The sequence below is a fragment of the Oncorhynchus mykiss genome, chromosome 11 (assembly GCF_057628025.1).
Source record: "Oncorhynchus mykiss isolate SJ-2025 chromosome 11, ASM5762802v1, whole genome shotgun sequence".
Taxonomy (NCBI): Eukaryota; Metazoa; Chordata; class Actinopteri; order Salmoniformes; family Salmonidae; genus Oncorhynchus; species Oncorhynchus mykiss.
The window spans coordinates 48,262,499-48,282,668 of record NC_143032.1 but is presented as its reverse complement, the minus strand read 5'-3'; the positions used below and the strand labels follow the sequence as shown (position 1 = coordinate 48,282,668).

Sequence of the window (20,170 nt, the reverse complement as noted above, 5' to 3'; positions counted from 1 at the left end):
TTACTGCCTTTAAAAAAAACTGCTGATATGGCTGACTTGCATAAACAAATGTGGTTTCTGGATGACAAGCGGATAAGAGGCAATCCGTATTTTCGATTAAGACATTAATGAGCGAAAGACCACCTATCTAGTCAATATAACTATTTGTTCAGCACTTTTGAAATGTACAGCGACAGAATTCAGAACATGGGCCGTTTTTACAGTGTACTCCCTGTACAAGTCAGAACCGTAGGATAAATATAGGGGACATATAAACAGACAATGAAAGCTCTTACAATATTCGATGATTGCATTTCTCTGAAACAGGTTATAGGATACATGTGCACAACCAAGTTAGAACAGAACGGTGAAAATAGACCAAATTATTAGGGTAAGGCACATTGAACACCGTTTGGGTCTTTGCGTGTCAAAAAAGATGCACGTTATATAACACTATTTGACACGTAAATAAGCCTTTAATTTGACACGTCAAATAACACAATTCTATTATAGAATGTTGTGTGTACTGAATTTCCAAGCGCCACCACTACTATCAGTAGCACTGTCAAAACTGTCCAAAAATGTTTGGCAAAGAAGCACACAACAGCCACGAACTATGTGTTTACAATACCACATTGGTGAAAATAGACCAAAATATTATGGTGAGGCACACAACATATACTTAGTATTACTTTCTTAGCTACAGTATACATTTCTCCCTGGCATATTACATAATTTATGCAGCAGAACACAATACATTTTTGGACTCATCTTGTGAAGGTGGCGTGACGGTCCTTTGTGCACTAATTTTGTCATCAAACTTTGTCATCAAAGTCTGGCATTCTCTGGATTTATAGTGGGAACTCGGGGGAAAAAACACAGATCCACTCCATTGAATAGCAGGCTAACGTTAGTGGTTGCATTGCAATGCTTGTAGTTAGCCACTCTTTCCTTCCAAACGACTCATTGTTGAATTTGCGATTTCCAACTTCTTGTGTAATCTTTATGTCCAATGGCCGATGAGCACCGATACGTTTTATCTATAATTTCTCTTCATTATTTACCTTCATATGATAAGGATTAAAAAGGATTTGCCAGTGGATTGTTGATTCATGATGGTGACTGCTAGCTAAGACTTTGAAAGTAATATGTTGACATGTTCAGTCCAATCAAAGCTACTGTAAATATAACGTGATTTGGCGTCATTTTATCTGTGGCCAATGACCTTGAGCCTTCTTGGAAGGGCACTTGTAATATAACTCTATTGCAGGACCCAAAGGGCTGAAATTTTGGATGGCTACCCTTACTAAGCACTTAAACTTGGGGATGACCTACTGTCCCCATGAGTGACAGAACACTGAGCCAATCACGGCGTAATGCTCCTATTTTCTGCTGGCTCGCCCAACCACCACAGAAAGCACTGAGCTAGGCTGAAACACCTGCATTTCAGAGCTGCCTTACTCAAGAAAACAAAAAAGAGAATGTGTGTGTAAGCAGCTTTATTAACTGAATAATATATATTATTTTACATTGTTTGTAAACTGATATGACACGTATTAATGCCAAAATAACATGCAAAACAGGCAAAACAATTGTGTGCAACGCTGTCATCAAGGCAAAGAGTGGCTACTTTGAAGAATCTCAAATATATTTTGATTTGTTTAACACTTTTTTGGTTACTACATCATTCCATATGTGTTATTTCATAGTTTTAGCTAGGTTAGCTACCTAGCTAATTTTAATAATATTAGTGTAGATGTGTCGAAACACCTCAAAACAAGACATGGTATCAATAATAAGATAAAACTAACTGAAACTATCCACCTACCATTCCCCACATGGCAGCTTCTTGTCATTGTTGCTAGCTATCTGGCCACCAAGAATCACAACAACACAGGATTTCTGCCCCATTGAAGCATTGTTTTCGTGACGTTATCAGCTAACCTGTCTATAGAGCTAGAGCCTCCATGTGGCAATTTATTAGATATCTAGGCTAATCAATGGAAGATGGAAATATAATAACAGAACTAAAAGTTAAAAGAGAAGGAATGGCTACCACACCAAGAGCCAACAATGGGCTGCTACTTAATAATCTGAATGGTGTGGAGAAAGCACACAGTTAAAGTTATGTAGCTAGTCTCAATTAGCCTAGCTAACGTTAGCTAGCTGGCTAGCTAGTGTAACTAGCTTATTTTGGTTTGATGTGGTCAAGACTGGTACTATCTCCTCAGATGAGATTATACATATCTAACCATAAATTAAGGGCTCCACACAGTTAACGGATCCGTGACGGATCCAACGGAGCTTTGCTTGTGTAGTCCTGAAGTTCTACATACTTTTGTGCAGCAGAATCTTTGGAACACTCCATAGCTCCTATTCTAACCACCTCTCGCCAGCTTTGTATTCATCTTACCTGATGAAATTGCTGTACAATATGATCTTGTTGCCATCTAATGCACATTCAGATAAATCAGCGCTGCATAGGTCTCCCTGTCTTCTGCCGTGCCTTGATTGTATTACTGCTGATGATATCTGGAAATGTGCATGTACACCCTGGCCCATCTACTGTTGCAAGACCCAATTCTGTCTTGTGCTCTGATATATGCTTCACTGATTCTGGTCTCGTAAAAGCCTGGGTTTTCTGCACGTTAACACTAGAAGCGTATTACCTAAAATTGATCAATTGAAAGTGTGGGTTCACAGATCCAATCCAGATGTGTTGGTCATTACTGAGACGTAGTTAAGGAAAAGTGTTTTGAACACTGATGTTAACCTTTCTGGTTATAACCTTTTTCGGCAAGACAGATCTTCCAAAGGTTGGGGAGTGGTACTCTTTACCAAGGATCACCTTCAGTCCTCGGTTGTCTCCAACAAGTCTGTCCCCAAACAATTTGATTCTAAGCATTAAACTTTCAAATAGCTCTTTGTTGACTATTGCTGGGTGCTATCGTCCTCCATCAGCACCGGCCTGTACCCTACCTACCCTAAACTCTCTCCTGGCCCCTTACACTAAGTCTGAATTTGTCATGTTAGGTGACCTGAACTGGGACATACTTAAATCCACCTGACCAAGTCCTAAAGCAATGGGACTCCCTAAATCTTTCTCAGTTTATTACCAATCCCACAAAGTATGACTCCAAACATCCAGAAAAGGCTACTCTCCTCAATGTTACCCTCACAAATAATCCTGACAGTTATCAGTCTGGTGTTTTCAGTAATGACCTTAGTGATCACTGTTTTACAGCCTTTGTTTGTAATGGCTGCTCAGTGACATGACATGTCCTGATTTGTCATAGATGCTTGCTAAAAAACATTAATGAGCAAGCCTTCCTTCATGAACTGGCCTCTAAAATGATATAGAATCAGCTTCATCCCCTCTGTTGAAGACACTTGGACTTTCTTTTTTGATATTTTCAGTGTTATTGTTATCAAACACACCCCCATAAAGAAAATGAGAACTAAAAACAGGTTCAGCCCATAATTTGACCTTGATCTTGCAGAGTTACTCCACCTCAAGAATTTAATTTGGCAATTGCATTATAGGCCTATTTATATTTTGCCTTAACTTAGCAATAAGCAACTGACTGGCTTTCTTGATGTCTATAGTATTCTCTCTAGTATGCACTCTGGTTTCCGCTCAGGTTATGGATGTGTCACTGGAACCTTAAAGGTCCTCAATGATGTCACCATTGCCCTTGATTCTAATCAATGTTGTGCTGCTATTTTTATTGACTTGGCCAAAGCTTTTGATATGGTAGACCATTCCATTCTTGTGGGACGGCTATGGAGTATTGGTATCTCTGAGGGGGTCTTTGGCCTGGTTTGCTAACTGCCTCAAAGAGTGCAGTGTATAAAGTTAGAACATCTGCTGTCTCAGCCACTGCCTATCACCAAGGGTGTACCCCAAGGCTCGATCCTAGGCCCCACGCTCTTCTCAATTTACATCAACAACATAGCTCAGGCAGTAGGAAGCTCTCTCATCCATTTAAATGCAGATTATACAGTCTTATACACAGCTGTCCTCTCTCCGGATTTTGTGTTAAACGGTCTTACAACAAAGCTTTCTTAGTGTCCAACAAGCTTTCTCTACCCTTAACGTTGTTCTGAACACCTCCAAAACAACTGTCATGTGGTTTGGTAAGAAGAATGCCCCTCTCCCCACAGGTGTGATTACTACCTCTGAGGGTTTAGAGCTTGAGGTAGTCACCTCATACAAGCACTCGGGAGTATGGCTAGATGGTACACTGTCCTTCTCTCAGCACATATCAGAGCTGCAGGCTAATGTTAAATCTAGACTTGATTTCCTCTATCGCATTCGCTCCTCTGTCAACCCAGCTGCCAAACTAACATTGATTCAGATGACCATCCTACCCATGCTAAATTACGGAGACAATTTATAGATTGACAGGTCAGGGTGCTCTCGGGCGGCTAGATGTTCTTTATCATTCTACCATCAGATTTGCTACCAATGCTACCATCACTGCACTCTATTCTCCTCTGTAAAATGGTCATCTCTGTATACCCGTCACAAGACACACTGGTTGATGCTTATTTATAAAACCCTCTTAGGCCTCACTCCCCCCTATCTGAGATATCTAATGCAGCCCTCATCCTCCACATACAACACCCGTTCTGCCAGTCACTTTCTGTTAAAGATCGAAGTTAAAGGTCCCCAAAGCACACACATCTCTGGGTCGCTCCTCTTTTCAGTTTGCTGCAGCTAGCGACTGGAACGAGCTGAAACAAACACTCAAACTGGACAGTTTTTATCTCAATCTCTTCATTCAAAGACTCAATCATGGACACTCTTACCGACAGTTGTGGCTGCTTTGCGTGATGTATTGTTGTCTCTATCTTCTTGCCCTCTGTGCTGTTGTCTGTTATGATGCTACCATGTTGTTGTCATGTTGTGTTGCTACCATGCTGTGTTGTCATGTGTTGCTGCCTTGCTACGTTGTTGTCTTAGGTCTCTCTTTATGTAGTGTTGTGTTGTCTCTCTTATCGTGATGTGTGTTTTGTCCTATATTTATATATTTAAAAATATATATAATAATATCCCAGCCCCCATCCCACCAGGGGCCTTTTTCCTTCTGGTAGGCCGTCATTGTAAATAAGAATTTGTTCTTAACTGACTTGCCTAGTTAAATAAAGGATAAATAAAAATAAAAAGACTGTTAAATCACTGTGGAGAACCCTTTAATCTACCAGTGCAAGTCGACTTGGTTGCTCTCTCTCCCCCCTCCCTGCTCCCCTCGTCTCTAGAGTCACAGGCGCACACCGCATTTGGTTCATTGTTATTTGTTGCATTTCCATGAGGTTTTGTTGTTGCCTTTAGAGCTAATTTGACATCAAATATTTTGGGTATGTCCAGTGTGCCCTGGCACTCCCCATATTGAGAAGGGTGCAATTGCGGCCTGCAATTCGGGCCGTTCCTGCATGTTGGCATTCCTGCATCTGCAGGAACCCTTCTTTATACTTCTATTGGTAAATGTTTATGCTAGGACAGATGGGAGGCAGGGGGGGCGCTCCAGTATAGTAGGTGGCGTTAATGCACAATAACGTTGGATGGCATCCGCCGATAAACCCCACAGAAGAAAGGGCGGGGGGACAACTGTAGCTAGCTAGCTGTACACCGGTAGACAGTGACCTTCGTCCCAGCCTGTCGGGCACAGATTTGGCATGGGTCCTGAGATCCTCAAAAAGTTCTACAGCTGCAACATCGAGAGCATGACTGGTTGCATCACTGCCTGGTACGGCAATTGCTCGGCCTCCGACCGCAAGGCACTTCAGAGGGTAGTGCGTACAGCCCAGTACATCACTGGGGCAAAGCTTTCGGCCATCCAGGACCTCTACACCAGGCAGTGTCAGAGGAAGGCCCTAAAAATTGTCAAAGACTCCAGCCACCCCAGTCATAGACTGTTCTCTCTACTACCGCATGGCAAGCGGTAACGGAGTGCCAAGTCTAGGACAAAAAGGCTTCTCAACAGTTTTTACCCCCAAGCCATAAGACTCCTGAACAGGTGGTTACCCAGACTGGTTACCCAGACTATTTGCATTGTGTTCCCCCCCCCCCCCCCCCCCCAACCCCTCTTTTACGCTGCTGCTACTCTCTGTTTATCTTATATGCATAGTCACTTTAACCATACATCCATGTACATTCAACCTCAATTAGCCCGACCAACCAGTGCTCCCGCACATTGGCTAACCGGGCTATCTGCATTGTGTCCCACCACCCGCCAACCCCTCTTTTTACACTTCTGCTACTCTCTGTTCATCATATATACACAGTCACTTTAACGATACCTACATGTACATACTACCTCAATACGCCTGACTAACAGGTGTATGTAGCCTTTGTCATTATACATAGTAACAGTACATCTACTTGAGTAGGATATTTCAGTATTCTTTCAACTTCTGGTCCTAATTCAAGACTGGCGTGATGGTGGGACTCATTGGGTAAAAATGGAAAATGAAGGAGTAATTATGGTTTTACCTGTGCCTTCTGTTGTGCAGTGATACCTCTGATATACTTCCTCACCATGAGACGCATGTGGAGCTGACGTAGGATCTCTGAGGTCTGTACAAGTAGAGCAAGCACAGTTCCACAGCCAAGTTTCACTGAACTTCCCCTTTAAGCAAAATAGCCATCCTCAATTCAATGTAATTTAATTCCAATGTCAATACATACCTCCATCAATACCGGTGGAGGGGTTAGCCAGCTGGTTTTATCCAGAACCATTTTGGGGAGATTGTCTTTCAGCCTGTTTAGGTAGTTCTGTCTGACAAAGGCCAGGTATTCTGAGTTATCGGTGGTCTTTGCCTCCCCTCTGGCCATGTATCCTTTAATAAACCTGGGATAGAAAATTATCAAATTGTTCATGTATTTGTAACACTGCCCTCTGTCTTCTGTGACTGTGCTAGGAAATGATAAGCTTCAATCCACTATGGACCTAAACTATGACATAGTCTAGATTATAAACGAGGTTATGTAATTTTGGTTGATGGGTCAACATTGTAGTGCTAGAGCCTGAAGATATAACCTCGTCCTCCATCTTACTTCTTGATGACCTTGACAGCCCATTGCCTCCTCCCTTTCGCTTTCCTGGCTTGTACTCCTCGCCAGCAAGTCTCAATCTTGGTGGCTAAGGATCACATGACACAACAGGTCTCTTAATAAAAAATGGAGAGAACGGTGAACTCATTGAATGTCTTTGTATATTTAGTTTTAGTTCAGACTACTCCATTCTGTTTCCATGGCCAGCTAAATTAATATACAGCTTGTCTACAATGTTCCTGCTCTCCAAAAAAATTTACCATTTATCCTATATCATGTGACACACATCATAATACACTGAACAAAAATATAAACTCTACATGCAACAATTGAAAAGATTTGACTGAGTTACAGATTGTATAAGGAAATCAGTCAATTTAAATAAATCCATTAGGCCCTAATCTATGGGTTTCACATGACTGTGAATATAGATGTAATGGATTTCCTCCTCTTCGTCTGAAGGAGAAGGATAGGAGGACCAATGCGTGGTAAGTGTCCACTGTTGTTTATTTAAAACACAAACTGAACAATAAACGTAACGTGAATAACCGAAACCGAAAACAGTACCGTGTGGTGTAAAACACAGACACAATCACCCACAAACAAACAGTGAAACCCAGGCTACCTAAGTATGATACTCAATCAGAGACAACTAACGACACCTGCCTCTGATTGAGAACCATACTAGGCCGAACACAGAAAACCAACCTAGAAACACAAAACATAGAATGCCCACCCAACTCACGTCCTGACCAATTCAAACAAACAAATAACACAAATACTAGGGTCAGAACGTGACAACAGATATGCATCTGGTAGGGCCGTGGATCAGAAAACCAGTCAGTATCTGGTGTGACTACCATTTGCCTCATGCAGCGTGACATATCTCCTTCACATAGAGTTGATCAGGCTGTTGATTGTGGCCTGTGGAATGTTTTCCCACTTCTCTTTAATGGCTGTGGGAAGTTGCTGGATATTGGTGGGAATTGGAACACGCTGTCGTACACGTCGATACAGAGCATCCCAAACATGCTCAACGAGTGACATGTTTGGTGAGTACGCAGGCCATGGAAGAACTGGAACATTTTCAGTTTTCATGAATTGTGTACAGATCCTTACGACATGGGGCATTATCATGCTGAAACACAAGGTGATGGTGTCAGATGAATGGAATGACAATGGGCCTCGGGATCTCGTCACGGTATCTCTGTGAATTCAAATTGCCATTGATAAAGTGCAATTGTGTTCTTTGTCTGTAGCTTATGCTTGCCCATACCGTAACCCCACCGCCACCATGGGGCACTCTGTTCACAACATTGACATCAGCAAACCGCTCGCCCATACGAAGCAATACACTTTGTCTGTGATCGTGAGGCTGGTTGAACGTACCGCCAAATTCTCTAAAACAACATTGGAGGGGGCTTACGGTAGAGAAATTAACATTCAGTTCTCTGGCAACAGCTCTGGTGGACATTCCTGCAATCAGCATGCCAACTGCACACTCCCTCAAGGCTTGAGACATCTGTGGCATTGTGTTGTGTGACAAAACTGCACAATTTAGAGTGGCCTTTTATTCTCCCCAGCACAAGGTGCACCTGTGTAATGATCCTGCTGTTTAATCAGCTTCTTGATATGCCACACCTGTCAGTTGGATGTATTATCTTGGCAAAGGAGAAATGCTCACTAACAGTAATGTAAACAAATTTGTGCACAAAATCAGAGAGAAATAAGCTTTTTGTGCATATGGACAATTTTGGGGATCTTTTATTTCAGCTCATGAAACATGGGACCAACGCTTTACATGTAGCATTTATATTTTTGTTCAGTGTATATTTAATAAATATATGCCATTTAGCAGACACTTTTATTCAAAGTAACTTACAGTCGTGCGTGCATCCATTTTTGTTTTATATGTGGATGGTCCTGGGAATCAAACCCACTATACTGGTGTTGCAAGCACCATGCTCTACCAACTAAACTACAGGCAGTGTTTGGGAATAGTGAACTACATGTAGTTCAACTAGTAATTTAACTACATTTTACAGTAGCTTAGTGGTAGTTGAACCTAATTCAAATCTAGGTAATCTTTTCAGTAGTCAATTACTTTTTTGCCATGTTAACCCCTCTGCTAACATATGAACCTAAATTGATCTGTTCTTCTGATTTGTAGTCTATGATATAGAATTTTTCACGATGGAGTAGTTTGGATGTAGTGAACAACTTTTTCAACATTTTTCTTAAAGCACAACTCCACCACTTTTCAACCTCATTTTCATTACCTCCAGCACAATACCAGTGTCAACATATTTTCACAACGGCGCAGTTCTACGTTTTGTAGAAGTTATAAAGTTAAAAAGTTCTACCCGATGACATCATTAAATATGAACAGTTATTTTAAAACACTATGAGATTCGCAGTGATGTGAGGAGCAAGAAAAGACCCTCCCTTTGGCTAGAAACTCTTGCAGCTTTTGAAAATCCCTGTTTTTTAAATTTTAATTTCTTCTTATATTTTTTTTTTACCACAGATCATAGAAATGTACTGTTTTCACATATGTAGACACTGGTTTGGTGCTGGAGATGATGAAAATGAGGTTGAAAAGTGGCGGACTTGCCCTTTAAGGGTAGCTTTAGTGTAGCTTAATGTCTTCTAGTGTGAAGTAATTGGTAGCTTGGTAAACTATATTTTTAGAGTAGCTTCCCCAACAATGGCTACAGAGGACCACACCATGTAGCTTAGCAGTCACTTACCGGCTTCTTTCTGTCTTCTGAATTGTCCTTTTTGCCAGTATGCCTTGTACTGGGCCTGAATCCTTGATGCTGTAATATCAATGAGTAATATTAAAATCTCTATGCAAATAAATAAAACCTCTTGATTTATCTTAGTTTTCCTGTCCTTACCAAGATCATGTTTGCAGACCTCAAATGCATCCTCTGTAGCAAAAAGTGTCCTGGGGTGGCGGATAAATATCTTGGTTCTAAAGTGAAATGGAAAGGTAACAGAGTTCTGTATGAACCAATTTAGTCAAGGAGAAATGAGTTGCCCACACTGGTTAGCTGCTCTCACCTGCCCATTTTGTACTCATCTGGCAGGTAACCTAGGTGCTGCACCAGCACTTCCACTCCTTCTGCAGCCACTCCTCTCCAATAGGGCCAGGTGGCTGGGCATAGGGGCTTGTATCTGGAGGTGGATCACACATCACCTGATTGTCCTAGACCTAGATGGAGTAGGCCTAATGCTCTACAGTATGTTGTACTGCATGTAATACCTGTGCTTGTTTGTGTTGAGACACAAGACAAATTTCCCCAAGGGGACACAAAAAAAAAATAATAATAATGGACAGGTAGACATTGACAACCATCCCCTATTTAAAAAAAAATTAAAAATTACTTTGGGGAGTGTTGTATGTTTTTTTTATTGGGCACAGGGGAGAGTAGTGCATTTTTTTTTTCAGTCTTTAGCAGGTTTTACCATATCATTTTTTGTTTATAACTTCTTACACATAGTCACATTTCCTTATCTGCTTGCATGTGCCTCCACCATATCAATGTGTTTTGGTACGTCCCTTATGCACTACACTTTTCTACACACTAACTTATACTGTGCCACAGATCAGTAATAGTCTTCCAGTCTAACTGTCATAGTGACATATGTAGTTGTAGGTGGATCATTTGTCAAGATATGCAATAGGCTAACTAGCAATCATACCACATATAAAAGCATTCAAAGCAGCATCAGTTTTCAATGTGAATCCACAATAACAAATAGGAATAGCTGATAGACAGTGAATAGGCCAGCTGCATTATTGTGCATGAAAGAACAGTGAGGACATGAGACACGCAGATCAGAAAGCTCCCCTGTAGATCTTGTTTAGGGACAATACAATTATCCTAGCTAGACTAGCCTACAACACCACAATGCAATGAATAATTGTATTACTGTTTTCAAGTGTACAAAATGATACACTAGGCTGCAGTGAAAATATAACTTGGCAAAGGCATTGATTTCAATGTTTCATTCCATTTGGATCAGTTGTGGATCTCCTCTCGGCAGTTTATAAGGTTTAGAAAGACACAGTAGCAGGCCATTCGCTGTATTTTTAATTCTGATACTGATGCGCTGTCTGTTGCAGATCATCAGTCTCCCATGTCTTCCTATAATAACGTGGAAACATAGGTTCTGTCACGCCCTGGTCTAAGTATTTTGTGGTTTTCTTCATGTATTGGGTCAGGCCAGGGTGTGGCATGGGTTTTTGTATGTGGTGTGTATGTATGGGGATTGTAGCTAGTGGGGTGTTCTAGCTAAGTCTATGGCTGTCTGAAGTGGTTCTCAATCAGAGGCAGGTGTTTATCGTTGTCTCTGATTGGGAACCATATTTAGGCAGCCATATTCTTTGAGTTTGTCGTGGGTGATTGTCCTTAGTCTGTGTTTGGTTACACAAGTATAGGCTGTTTTCGGTCATTACTTTGTTTTGTAGTGTTTGTGTTAATTCGTGTTTACGTTGTTCATTAAACATGGATCGCAATCTACACGCTGCATTTTGGTCCGACTCTCCTTCACACCTAGAAAGCCGTTACAGGTTCTAGGTGCATGAGGAATGGCCTAACGCTTTAATACAGCCTAAATATTTACTGTATAATTTAACTTTTAAAATGTATTACCTTTTTATATGTGGTACGAACATTCACAATGTTTTAATCTGATAAGGGATTAGGCATGCACGCGTTTGTCCAAAATATAATTCCAACATCCTCAAAATGGCTTCACATTAACCAGGTTCCATCCAACATTTTTATGCGAGTAAAGTACACTCTTAGAAAAAAAGGTGCTATCTTGAACCTAAAAGGGTTCTTCGGCTGTCCTCATAGGATAAACCTTTTGAAGAACCCTTTTTGGTTCCAGGTAGAACCCTTTCGGTTCCAGCTAAAACCATTTTGAGTTCCATGTAGGACCCTTTCCACAGAGGTTTCTCCATGGAACCCAAAAGGGTTCTACGTGAAATCAGAAAGGGTTCTCTCAGGAATCAAAAAGGGTTCTCCTATAGGGACATCTGAATAACCCTTTTGGAAACCTTTGTCTAAGAGTGTACATGCAGATAAAACATGTCACGACATCATGGGAAATCATGCAGTTTTTTAGGATACAGATTAATTAAGTTATGATGAACTTCACAAGGTGGTGAAAGTGCACGGTGATGAGCTTTATGTTCCTTTCAATAAATATCGAGGGTTCAGGTGACATGAATCAAATCAAATCAAATTGTATTGGTCACATACACATGTTATAGAAGAAATTTAGAAATATTAGGACGAGCAATGTCGGAGTCCGGTGTGTATATATATATATATATATATATATACATGCACACACAGTATATACATGTATATGTGATGGGATGTATAGACATTATGGCCATCATGTGGATAGAATATATAGTATATCTGAAGAATACATGTGTAGAATAGTACATGTACAGCAATGGTTGAATAGGATGGACTTGACTAGAATACAGTATATACATATGAAATGGGTAAAACAGTATGTAAACATTATTAAAGTGACCAGTGTTCCATTATTAAAGTGACCTGTGTCCCATGTCTATGTACATAGGGCAGCAGCCTCTAAGTTTCACGGATGAGTAACCGGGTGGTAGCCGTCTAGAGACAGTGACTAAGTTCATGGCAGGGTGCTGGGTGGAGGCCGGGTAGTGATGGCTATTTAACAGTCTGATGGCCTTGAGATAGAAGCTGTTTTTCAGTCTCTCGGGCCCAGCTTTGATGCACCTGTACTGACCTAGCCTTCTGGATGATGGCGGTCTGTGGCTCGGGTATGCGTGGCCACGCAGTCATGGGTAAACAGGGAGTACAGGAGAGGGCTGAGCATGCGCCATTGGTGTTGTTGTCTACCTTCACCACCTGGGAGCGGCCTGTCAGGAAGTCCAGGACACAGTTGCACAGGGCGGGGTTCAGACCCAGGTCCCCGAGCTTAATGATGAGCTTGGAGGGTACTATGTTGTTGAAGGCTGAGCTGTAGTCAATGAACAGCATTCTTACATAAGTATTCCCCTTGTCCAGATGGGATAGGGCAGTGCAATGGCGATTGCATCATCCGTGGATCTTTTGAGGCGGTATGCAAATTGCAGTGGTGCTAGGGTGTCGGGTAAGGTGGAGTTGATATGCTCTTTAACTAGCCTCTCAAAGCACTTAATGATGACAGAAGTGAGTGCTATGGGTCGGTAGTCATTTAGTTCAGTTACCTTTTGCTTTCTTCGGTACAGGAAAATGGTGGACATCTTGAAGCAAGTGGGGGCAACAGACTGGGATAGGGAGAGATTGAATATGTCCGGAAACACTCGAGCCATCTGGTCTGCGCATTCTCTGAGGACGCGGCTGATGATTGATGTTTGGCTGCCGTTTGATAAACAAAAATAATTTTTGTCCATAATAATCACATCATTTAGTAGGCTAACCCGCACTGTATCTGCGAGCAGTTGACTAGAACGCACATGCTAATAGCAGAGTGGGAATATTCGCTATACTTACGCAACATTTTTTGTGACAAAACCATCAGTATGCCTAGAGTTGACTCTGTTTCATGTCGATGCGTTGTTTCTGTTTTGCGTTGTTTATGGTTTTGTTTATTTATTAAAACGCTCGCTCCCTGTACTTGCTTCCCGACTCTCAGCGCACTTGTTACAATTGACTTCAGGTATCCCTGGTGGTAATTTCCACAACAATTTTTTGTTTTACTGACATATAACCAACCATTCAATCAATCTAAACTGTGCAGCGTCCATTTGATGAATGGAAAGAGACATCTGTTACAAAACACAAACGTTCAATGACATTCAATACTGGGTAGAACCTACATGGTAGGGAGGGATGTATTTTCTGTTGGTCAAGATTGACATAGTCTATTTATTGTGGTGTTAACGCAAACCGTGATATTGAAGTTGCCGAAGTCAGTATGCTTTATAGTTGTGTGCTGCATTGACACAAATCTGTTGGTGGAAGATTTGTTGCATATATATATATATATATATAATTATAAATATGGCATCACAATGTTGAACATCTGACTTATTTTGAGTTCATTCTATGAGGGGGGGTGTGCAATTTATTTTACTGTACAAGAGCAGGGTCATGTGAAAATATTTTTTACGTTTGGGAGGTGGATGCAATTTTTTGACCAGGCCCCTAATATCAACAGCTCATGTGAAGGCAAAATCATAGGCTGAAATTCCTCCCTCTACGTAATAAGTTCTATTGTCCTACCTCTGCAGAAAAACGTCATAGCGGCATCGGTATGCAAAACCTGCCCGTCTGACCCTAAGGTGTTCCATCAGCCCCAGGTACTTCACTTGGTGCCGAACCAGCACGTCGTCAAACTGCCCTGTTGTGCGTGTGCGCACACAAAAGGAGGGAAAGACAGAGGGCAAAAGAGAAAGAAAGGAGGAGAAATTGCTTCATAAACACAGTTGGCAGGTTGCCGTTTTGCAGTTTGGAAGTGCCACCAGCTGGTGAAGATGTGGTGCACGTGGTGGAGGTCAGAGGGTCTCTCACCTGGCTGTTGGGACTCGTTAGATTTGAGGCAGCGCACATACCAGGGCTCCTTAGACATGAGGATGTCTGTCAGTCCCAGCAGACTGCTCTTAAACTGGCTAGCAACCTACAAAGAAACAGGCCTGGAATCAGTGTCAGTTCTAGCAGACTGCTTTTACAATTTAGTGTTGTTTCAAGGGGACAATGAATAATCTAATTTAAACACAGAGCACATTGCTTTTCTCAGTTATTGGTAATTCTGAAAACGGTACGTCCCCATACAGCCATGCTATATTTAATATGTTATACTATTGAGGCAATGTACAAGGAAAGAAACAATGTAATCGTGACTTCAGGGGGACAGATGGGAAAGAGGTGGGAGAAAATCTTGGTGAGCTGTCACCGTCTCTGGTCGCCGCCTGCCATCCGACTCCTTTGATGCAAAGCACTCTCTGACTATGGTATTTTTAGATTGCCGCATCACCTGTGAGTAGGGAAAGGGGGGGGGGGGGGTTAAACAATAGAATTAGGAATTAAAATAACAGAATGGACATGAACCTGATGATTGGATAAAGGTCAGCCTTTTTGGTCAAGGAGGTGCCAGTGCTATGATAAGATATTGTGTCAAATAAAGAATTTGAAGAATTGATCGGCACTGTATGTTAGCTAGCCAGTTTTAGAAGAATGATTCCATACATTTGTTTTTATTAACTGCCAATATGACAACATTCCATTCGAACAATGCAGTCAATCCTCAGCTGAAATCAGTTGATGATAGGACTTCTACAAGTTGTAAATGCAACAAGTACTAATATTGTATCATATAAAAGCACAAATGTAGTAATTTATGGTGTGTTTACATATATACATAGAGGCTATTTATACAGTACATTTGTATAATACCCATATAAACTGTATTTATAATTATATTACAATATTTTAGATTGACAATAATTATATTACACAATTTTTGACATATCACATGCCTTACTTTCATTTTCCTGCATAAGTAAAATCAGGATAATGCCTCTCCTGCCATTTATTCCAATTAGACTAGTTTGGATTTCTCCCTGACCAATATGGCTGCCATTTTCCCCCCATTCTGGAACTTCGAGGGTTTATGACATTGCCCCTCTAGTAATTTAATAGGATCTCTTTGGGATAAACACACACACACACACACACACCACCCATCAAGTGTATACCCAAGACCCATTGGCCAAATTCACTGCATTCCCCTCCTCCTCTATTATTTACAATAAGTCTACAGGAGAGTAAATAATTAAGGAACCAATTGAAGAGTCCCTTCCTCGTCTCACATAATACATGAGTAGAAACCTGCAGACTCACATCTTTGATGTTTCTGTATAACAGGTCATTGTTTTTGCTGAGGAACCCTGGGATGACACAAATAAAAACAATAACAACATGTGAGAGAGTGTCCTGAATGAGAAGGGACACGTGATAGTGGCAGTGAGATCTAGTAGTAGGACATGTAGGGACATTGAGGAGCAGAGTAACGCCCCCACTGGGCCTGACACCATGGTTTCCCTTACCCACAACACAGTAGGTGACCTCCCCGGCGTAATGCAGAAGGCGAAAGTTGCCCCTCTCCAGCGTCTTACGTGTCTTCTTGTCAGCCAGCTTGTGCCTGCAGTCAATGGGATGGAGAGAGGGATGAAGAGTGAGAGGAATGTAAGGACAGAGCCTTAGCTCATTGTGTCAACTCACAGGGTGGGACAATAATAGATCTATCAGCAAAATGTTTAAGGCTTTGGGCTTAAGTGATAAGGGAGGTTGATTTAAGTGATAAAGTTACACCATTGTATATCCTTGAGAAGGGTTGTGCGTGGTCAATATGTACGTTTGCAGGAGTGGGGGGCCGGGAGGGAGGGGAGGTAGCTACACTCACGTGACGAAATGAGGGTGACTGTCTAATTTTTCCTCAAGCCTCTCCAGAAACGTGAGGTCAGTGGCCTCTCCAGGCCTCAGGCACTCTTCATCCTAAGAAAGCAACAAGATTATCACCGCTCGCCATTTCAGCCTATGTCCTTTCCAAAACCAATAGGATGCTTCATGTTACTGTATGGGTTCAGTCTTATGGGTGTCCAAAATGGCACCCTATTCCGTATGTAGTGCACTTCTTTTGCCCAGAGCCCTGATCAAATGTAGTGCAATTAGATAGGGAATAGGGTGCTGTTTGTGTGTCCTCACCAGCACTGAGATGATGCCCCTGTGTTTCTCCTCCACTAGGTCACAGATAATCTTGTTGTTGAAGAACTGGACAGGCTCCCACTGAAGAGGAAAGGAAATAGGTGATAGGAAAACATGGGTAAGTGAGGGAAATACTACCTGAGTCAAACTCAACAGAAACATCCACAACCCACTGGGTCATTTCAGCATTGACAATTGGGTAATATTTGGTTGTTACGTGATCAATAAGATTACAACATCAGAAAGACAGCCGAAAGTTTGTTGAATTCCCAATGTGTTATCACTATGCTTTCAACCATCTAAAAAATGACCAAATTCCTATGGAAAATCAATGTCAAATTTTTGGTTAGGTTGTCACCAAACTTTTTTATCACTGCGCTTTCAAACATTTAAAAGCACAACAAGGTTCGGTAACACTTCATTTTCAGGGGTCCTTATTACAGTGTAATAACAATGTAACATACAGAATTATATGAATAAATAAATAAATTCCTTCATTATGTCGAGATCACAACTTATTTATCTCATGATCGTGACATAAAAAAAGTTGTTTTGGGAAGATCACAAAATAAACTCTATGAATAGGAGTGTGGACGTATTGATGATGGATTGACAATAATACTATGGCTGAAGCGGCAGAGCCCACAATGGATCAGCGCATACGTTTTTATTGATTGCTACGCTAAGCGATGGTACATTTCATGCTAACACCATGCTTTCATTTGTGTTTGGAGTTCATTATCAGTTTATAAGTTAGAATGTTAGCAAGCTAAATGTCACTTATCTTGAGTTAAAAGCTTGTGGAGCATCTAAGCCCTCATGGGGCATTTAAATCCTGAATGATGCCTAACAGGCTGTGTGCCACCCCCAAGACAACAGCCAATCTCATGCAAGCAACAACGCAGTTGGCTAGTCTTATGAGCGAGCTAGCTAGTTAGTCTTGTGAGCGAGCAAGCTAGCTAGCTAGTTCGTCTTGTTAGCTAGCTAGCTTGTTATCTTCTATAGAGCTCCATTTTTATGGAATGGTCTGCCTATCTATGTGAGAGACGCAAACTCTGTCTCGACCTTTATGTCTTTACTGAAGACTCATCTCTTCAGTAGGTCCTATGATTGAGTGTAGTCTGGCCCAGGGGTTGCATTACCCTTCCTAACAGCCTGGCCTTCATTTTAAAGCGTATGGAATGATCCAATATCACTATATCATGGAATGTTGTTGAGAGCATTTTTGGAAATAGAAATGTAGTAAATTCTTGAATAGCTTTTCTTACTTTGAGAAAAATAGGATTAGTCTTTCGTAGCTGAGAATAGTAATCTCCGGGTGTCCTGTAAATTATTTGTAGCGATAGAATTTTTCAGCCTCTTTGGAGGTCCCTTGAATGTGCCTTTTTTATTTCTATGTCTGCCAATCTTATCGAATGTACATTATGCTTTAGATCACCTGCTAAAATAATAGTTACTGTCTGGATTTGATCTAATATAGCTTGAATTCTATCAACAACAAAAAAAAGATTTGCCCCTGGTGGGATATACAATGGAATCAATGTGTAGTTTTCACCATATAAGGTACAATTCAATGTTAGAAAAATGGCCTTCTTGGTCCGTGTACTGGGATATACGGGAAAAGGATGTATTCTTATTTATCAGGATGCCTACACCTCTGCTGTTGCTACAGTAGGTGGCAGCATAGGCCTCTCCAACCCAGCTCCTCTTTAAATTTTAAATTCCTCCTTTTTTTAAAATGTAACATTTGCAGGAAAACCACATCTTCTGACAACCTATTTTTACGTGTTCAAGAACAATAGGCTTCTCTCTTTTTTTGGAGCCCGTGCAAATTCCATGCAATAAATTGTTGGTCCTGTATAAAATCAAATCAAAGAACCAGATAAAACTTTTTGGCAGACATGTCATATGAGGGCGGTGGGTATTCCATGATATGGGAGAGTCACAGTATGAATACATAGTTATTGTATACATTACATACATAAAGCATGTGAGCATGAGGGCTGAGTGGACACTTAACAGAAAACGTACAAAAACATAATGCAACGTACTTCTTTGTAGTTTGAGGCACTATGCCTTTTTAGGGCTTTTAAGATCCAACTCCTCTGTACCAAACGTTTGTGGATTATGTCGTTGTACATACAGTACCAGTCAAATATTTGGACACACCTACTCATTCGAGGGTTTTTCTTTATTTTGACTATTCTACATTGTAGAATAATAGTGAAGACATCAAAACGATTAAATAACACATATGGAATCATGTAGTAACCAAAAAAGTGTAAAACATATCAAAATAGATTTGAGATTCTTCAAACTAGCCACCCTTTGCCTTGATGATAGCTTTGCACACTCTTGGCATTCTCTCAAACAGCTTAATGAGGTAGTTACCTGGAACGCTTTCAATTAACAGGTGTTCCTTGTTAAAAGTTAATTTGTGGAATTTATTTCCTTCTTAATGCTTTTGAGCCAATCAGTTGTGTTGTGACAAGGTAGGGGTGGGTATACACAAGATAGCCCTATTTGTTAAAAGACAAAGTCCATATTATGGCAAGAACAGCTCAAATAATCAAAGAGAAACGACAGTCCATCATTACTTTAAGACATGAAGGTCAGTCAATCCAGAAAATGTCAAGAACTTTGAAAGTTTCTTCAAGTACAGTCACAAAAACCATCAAGCGCTATGATGAAACTGGCTCTCATGAGGACCGCCACAGGAAAGGAAGACCCAGAGTTACCTCTGCTGCAGAGGATACGTTCATTAGAGTTAACTGTACCTCAGATTACAGCCCAAATAAATGCTTCACAGAGTTCAAGTAACAGACACATCTCAACATCAACTGTTCAGAGGAGACTGCGTGAATCAGGCCTCCCTCGGACAGAGCCCCGCTCCACTCTCACCAACAACCACCAACTGAGCTATAAAGACAAACAAGGAATAATAATTTCTCAACATCTCCTAATCTGTCCAGAACTCTTATTCATATTCATCTTATTCATTTTACATCAGGTTTGCAATTTTTTTTAAATAAATGTACATTGTAGTATTGTTAAATCCTTCTTTCTCTCTCTCCCAAGCCAAACCCATCCCTCTCCACCTCACTCTTCCTGTTTTCTGGCCCCTTTACCCCACCCAAGGCATGCTTGTCCCAACCTCCTATCCTTACCCACCCAAGCCAAGCCTGTCCCAACCTTCCATCCTTTCCCACCCAAGCCATGCTTTTGTTTCTCCACCCGCCTCTTGAGGATTGGCCACAAGTTCTCAATGGGATTAAGGTCTCGGGAGTTTCCTGGCCATGGACCCAAAATATCGATGTTTTGTTCCCCGTGCCACTTAGTTATGACTTTTGCCTTATGGCTGGAAAAGGCATTGTTCGTC

At 41.2% G+C, this 20,170-nt stretch overlaps 1 protein-coding gene across 1 annotated transcript in view; it reads right to left on the bottom strand.

Annotated features, from left to right (window-relative positions):
• The window catches only part of LOC110535759 (unconventional myosin-Ih), a 44,532-nt gene that overhangs the window by 10,765 nt on the left and 13,597 nt on the right, over nt 1-20,170 (bottom strand). Inside the window, exons 13-25 of the mRNA XM_021620998.3 lie at nt 16,792-16,872; nt 16,490-16,581; nt 16,134-16,228; nt 15,928-15,974; nt 14,981-15,061; nt 14,599-14,704; nt 14,311-14,428; nt 10,103-10,216; nt 9,937-10,013; nt 9,787-9,855; nt 7,040-7,124; nt 6,671-6,833; nt 6,476-6,559 (exon numbers count right to left, since the gene is read on the bottom strand). Coding sequence (XP_021476673.2) covers nt 6,476-6,559; nt 6,671-6,833; nt 7,040-7,124; nt 9,787-9,855; nt 9,937-10,013; nt 10,103-10,216; nt 14,311-14,428; nt 14,599-14,704; nt 14,981-15,061; nt 15,928-15,974; nt 16,134-16,228; nt 16,490-16,581; nt 16,792-16,872 — 1,212 coding nt within the window. The remainder of the gene's footprint in view (nt 1-6,475; nt 6,560-6,670; nt 6,834-7,039; nt 7,125-9,786; nt 9,856-9,936; nt 10,014-10,102; nt 10,217-14,310; nt 14,429-14,598; nt 14,705-14,980; nt 15,062-15,927; nt 15,975-16,133; nt 16,229-16,489; nt 16,582-16,791; nt 16,873-20,170) is intronic.